The sequence below is a fragment of the Stegastes partitus genome, unplaced genomic scaffold (genome assembly GCF_000690725.1).
Source record: "Stegastes partitus isolate 25-593 unplaced genomic scaffold, Stegastes_partitus-1.0.2 Scaffold518, whole genome shotgun sequence".
Classification (NCBI taxonomy): Eukaryota; Metazoa; Chordata; class Actinopteri; family Pomacentridae; genus Stegastes; species Stegastes partitus.
Window position 1 is genome coordinate 157,087 of NW_007578249.1, and position 5,058 is coordinate 162,144.

General features: G+C 42.5%; 1 protein-coding gene across 1 annotated transcript in view; it reads left to right on the top strand.

Moving 5' to 3' along the window:
* frmpd1a (FERM and PDZ domain containing 1a) overlaps positions 1-5,058 on the top strand; it is a 27,619-nt gene that overhangs the window by 3,851 nt on the left and 18,710 nt on the right. Inside the window, exons 3-4 of the mRNA XM_008287758.1 lie at positions 1,087-1,189; positions 1,317-1,362. Coding sequence (XP_008285980.1) covers positions 1,087-1,189; positions 1,317-1,362 — 149 coding nt within the window. The remainder of the gene's footprint in view (positions 1-1,086; positions 1,190-1,316; positions 1,363-5,058) is intronic.

The window sequence follows — 5,058 nt, forward strand, 5'->3', positions numbered from 1 at the left end:
TACTGTGGTGTTTTAAGGTTTAAATTCATTCGTCTTATTTCTGTGTTTTTAAAGGAGTCTGTTGTTTTCAATGTGCTGCGTAAACAACAGAGTTTTTTGTTTTGCAGCCAGTGAGCTCATTTCTGAATTGCAATTTGATTTATTGGCAGTATTTAAAGTATTCCAGCAGAAACCAGGACCTGGTGAAGAAGCTCTGCCTCCGTCTTTTATCTTCTACAGTCCAAACCCTGCGTGTTTCCTCCTCATCTTGTTCAGCTGGTAGTGATTCTAGGTCATGTATGAGCTGTGAAATGAGATCTTATGTCTGGAAACCTGGTTCAGAAAATATCACGAGTTGACTTCTGCATCACTTGATGTGTTTTTTTTAAAGAAATATTTCAAGTTACTCATGTCCAACACTTGTCCAGTGTTGTGGATCCTAAATCAGTGGCATAATAATGAATAACAGCGACAATTTCAGGCGTTTATCTTCAATAAGGCCTCAGATGTTTAATCATTCAATGTGTGTTTAAAACCATTATCTCGCCAAGTACTTGATACATCTCTAAATATCTGAAAGTTTCACAGGTACCATTTTAAATATCAATAGTATGTGATAAAAATAAAAAGTCTGAATCAAACCAGAGTAGAAGGAGCCTGAAGATGTGAGATGTTACAACCCAGATATCAACTGTAGCCTCGAGCACAACTGTTGAGCAGCTAGACTGATGTAAAACACATCGAGGCGTCTTTACGCTGCTAAAAAAAGACAGAGAGCAAACCGATGCTATCAGTAGCTTTGGCAGTTTAGCAGTAGAGATAATAAATAAGAGGTCATCGACGTTGGGGTTGACGAAGGTGTGAGGGAGCCGAGTGAGGCGTAGAGATATACCGCCGTTTGATAAAAACCCCAAACTGGAGGCGCAGTGATTAGATCGCTGCTCCTCCCGCGCTGGAGAGAGAGAGAGAAATTATGCGTTGGTGCGAGATGAAAGGAAATCGCTAGAATACAAGCTCCCGCCTGTCACCGGCGCCGGTTTGCAGCGTGAGTGCAGGCCAATTGAAGACCCTCAGGCTTGACAACACAAGGACGTTTTGTGTGCGCAGGTGGTCCTGCAGATGGCCGGCTCGTCCCTGGCGACCAGCTCGTGAAGATCAATAACGTCGCTGTCGATGACCTGACCCCGGAGCAAGCTGCTGAAATAATCAGGTCCTCGCCGGCTGCTGCATCCAACACATGTTTGATTATCGGTGCATACGCCACGAAATGCTGCTCAACGCCAAGCATCACGTCTGACCTCAACACCTTTCCTCTGTCTCTCTTTTTTTTTTCCCAGGGAGTGTCAAGACACGTTGACGATGACGGTCCTCAGAATCATGCTGGTGAGTCCGTTTTATCCAACTAACAGACAAACACGTCACAGAAATACACCCAAACCGCACAGACGGGTCAGATGTTACGCTTTCACAGTACGGTTCAGGTCAGTTCTGACCCGCACAGACGGTTCAGATTTCACTTCCTGTCAAGAATCCCCTCGTAGGAAGTGTCTACACCACATTTTAAACCACAGATCTGTTCAGAATAGCCGATGTCACATGAATAAATCTAAATGAAAACATGGCCTGTAGAATTTCTAGAGTCCCTAAAACCTCCGTGTTCCTTGATTTGACCAACACTCGTAGATCTAAAATCCATCTCAGAGGTCAAATCCGACCCCAAACAGCCTCAGTGTACAAACATTTGTAGCACCGGCGCAAAAGTACAACCTTTTAAAGTATTTTCATGTTTAGGAAAAGTCATCAAATGGTGTTTTTACTGCTGTCAGACTTCAAAACGGGTTAAATTTGCCCCTTAAACAGTCTGTAAGGGTTCAGTAGATAACGGCTGCTCCTCTTCCAGCATCACTTCGGATGAACCCAAAGTGTTTCTTGTAAAAACACCCTCACGCATGTGCAGCAACACCACCGTACGTGCACAAGGGGATTCTGAACCCGCTGCTGTCAACAGACCCATTAATCAGCCAAACCGCCGCCGCCGAGCCTCGGGGTCAAACGTCACCGCGAACAACAACAACCGCGTCGCCAAGGTCGCGCCACTACATCACCGTTAACTGCGACGCTCGCATCCTCCACCACGAACCGCTCAATCCGCACGTGCGCGCTCGCTTCACGTGCGCGCCGATCTGTATCCGTTAAGTTGACGTATGTGTTTGCGCAAAGGTGGAGCGGATCGGTAAATAAACGGCGATGCTCGTCAGCAGCTTGCTGATGGAAGCACCCGGTGATTCATGGCTCCTGCAAGAAATCATTAGCGAGCTCCGAGGCGTTGGGGGAAGTATCCGTCTCCGTCGGGTTTGGCGACGGCGACGGAAACATCAGAGAACTGAGGGACGGCCGTGTGATTAAGAGTTTTATTATAATCACAGAGCGAGATGAGAGCCAGAGGATTGTTTGACAGGTTCTTCTGTTGCTTCGATCCTCCAGCAGCAACTGGTTGTGCAGCGATGAACACTGGACTCGTAGAGATATCTCACTGTCGCTTCGTAGTAAACCGAATGTTGTATCGATAATCCATCTACATCCAGCAAACACGACGCTGAAGCCTGATGTCGACATTTCTGTGATGAAGGATGCCAGCCAGGATCCAGTGAGCACATTTATCACTGACAGATTTCAGAGCATTTCTTTAGTTTTAAACCCTTTTTTTTTGTCAATGTTGGACAAAAGAACGACTTCAAACTCTGATCGAGTACCTGCAGGATATTTAATGTCTATACATGACAAACCTATAATGAATGATGCCATCCAGAGTCCGGTTTGTTTGCAGATTCTGAGCTTTTCTTTTAGTCAGTGTTGGGCAACAGTTTCTCAGTAGCGTGCTGATACTGGAGCTGTTTTGTTGGTCAAATAGCTTATTAGTCTTTCATTTGAACATTTTTTTAAAGAGCACATTGAGCTGCATTTTTCCAAGTAGGTGAGCAAGAAAACACATGAAATAGGCACAAAAATAAGATGTGGGCACCATAAATCAGTGACGTAGTAAAAAGTAAAATAAGATGATTTTTTAAAAATTTAATTTTAAAAAGTCCCAATTATTTTATATTAAAAAATGTTCAGTGTTTTGTTGTATGATTGTGACATGGTTTAGAAAACATCACTAGTTGATATGTGCTCAAATACAGGACTTCAGATGACAGCTTCAATATTTTTGATATCTGATCTCACCCGTCATCAGCGACTATTTGATTAACTTGTCCGATGTTGGAGATTCTGAATTAATGGCATGATGAGAAATAACAGTGAAAAGTTTCATCTTTTATCTTTAATAGTTCCTGTGATATTGTCGTTTAATGTCAATGTGCAAGAAGTGGGTTGACAGGCATTTAAAATGAAATGAAATGAAAAAATACTTTATTTATCCCAGAAGGGAAATTCAATCTTGTAAAAGCTCAAGCTTTTTTTTTTTTTTTTTTAATCAATATAACATACATTTTATACAACAATAATAATAATCATTCAGTCAGTCAATTGTCAGTCAGTCAGATTTTTTTTTTTTTTAAGGTGGTGGCTGTTGGCAGGAATTAAATAAATAAAAAAAAAGAAATCTCAGAAAGTACTAAAATTTAACCGATACCGTTTTAAATATCTGCAATTTATGATAAAAAAAGAGGTTTCCTGATGAAATATGTAGGGATGTGAATGCAAAATCAATTATCCTCTATGTGTGCGTTAATCATCTCAATTTGCTGTGTTTTCTAATTTATAAGCAAAACAAAAAGCTGAGCAGTGTTAATGTCTGATAGTCAGAAATAGTGACTCGAGGATTCTTCAGGTTTAGAGTTTCTTACGTTGTAGTGAAACCGAACCACAAGAGGCCATCTGAGTTATAAACCAGCTGTCATTCTTATGCTTATCTGGGAAGTTCTGAACAAGTTGACATCTGGACATCTCCATATTTAATACGATATTAAATTCACCGATGACCCAGCAAAGTGTTTGCTTTAATATTTAAGGTAAGGCGGTATCTCCACAGCAGGGGGTAAAAAACCCCAGTAAGAGCCCTATGAATAAATAAACCGGTGTCCGAGGGCCACCCAGCCTCAGCGTAAAGCTCTCAGTGATGAGGACTGTAATTATCACCAGTAATAAATCAGAGTCAGCAACAGATGGAGCTTAAGAGTAAAATGTCATCATCATCCACTTCTGAAGGAGAATAATAACAACAGCAGAGCTTCAGTGTGAACAAAACCAAGGATCTGTGCATGATGCCGCCGCCGTGCACGGACAGAGTCCAGCCACATTAAAACCACAGTGACGTAAATAATGTTGATCATCTTGTTACGATGCAACGCTCTCAATCCGATCAGGCATCAGAGGATCCACAGGAGCCAACAGATCCAACACCTCCGAGGCCGTTTTGGTGATACCGTGTTAGGAAGGTGGTTTTAAGCCAACAGAAGCACTTCCATGTCCCAGTCCTTCATGCAAACACCAGCTAGCAGCATGTTTTTTGTTGTCTACAGGCTGCAAATGAAAAAAATACATTAATTATTTTTAAAAAGTATGTTCTGATGTGGTACTTTTGGATGTGGCTACGATGGATCACAGTACTTGGGTAAGCTGATGCTCAGTCGGTAATAAGGGAATAAGAGAATGTCCCCAACACCGTCACACCACCAACAGCCTGAACCGTCGATACGAGGCAGGACAGATCCAAGCTTTAGACCAAAATCTGACCATCTGAAGGAAGAGATGGAGACTCATCAGACCCTTCTCATCGTAGCCTCAGTCTCCTGTTCTGTTCGGACGTGTTCGTCATTTGGCAGCTCACTGGATATTTCCTCTTTTTTCAAACCGTTCTCTGTAAATCCTAGAGATGGTTGAAAATCCCAGTAGATCAGCAGTTTCTGAAATAGCCCCTCTGGCACCAACAACCACATTCAAAGTCACTTAAATCGCCTTTCTTCTTCACTCTGATGCTCGGTTTTGAACGTCAGCGTGTCTACATGCCCAAATGGATCGAGCTGCTGCCATGTGATTGGCTGATTGTGGATGTATTTTAAGGCTCACCTCAAACAC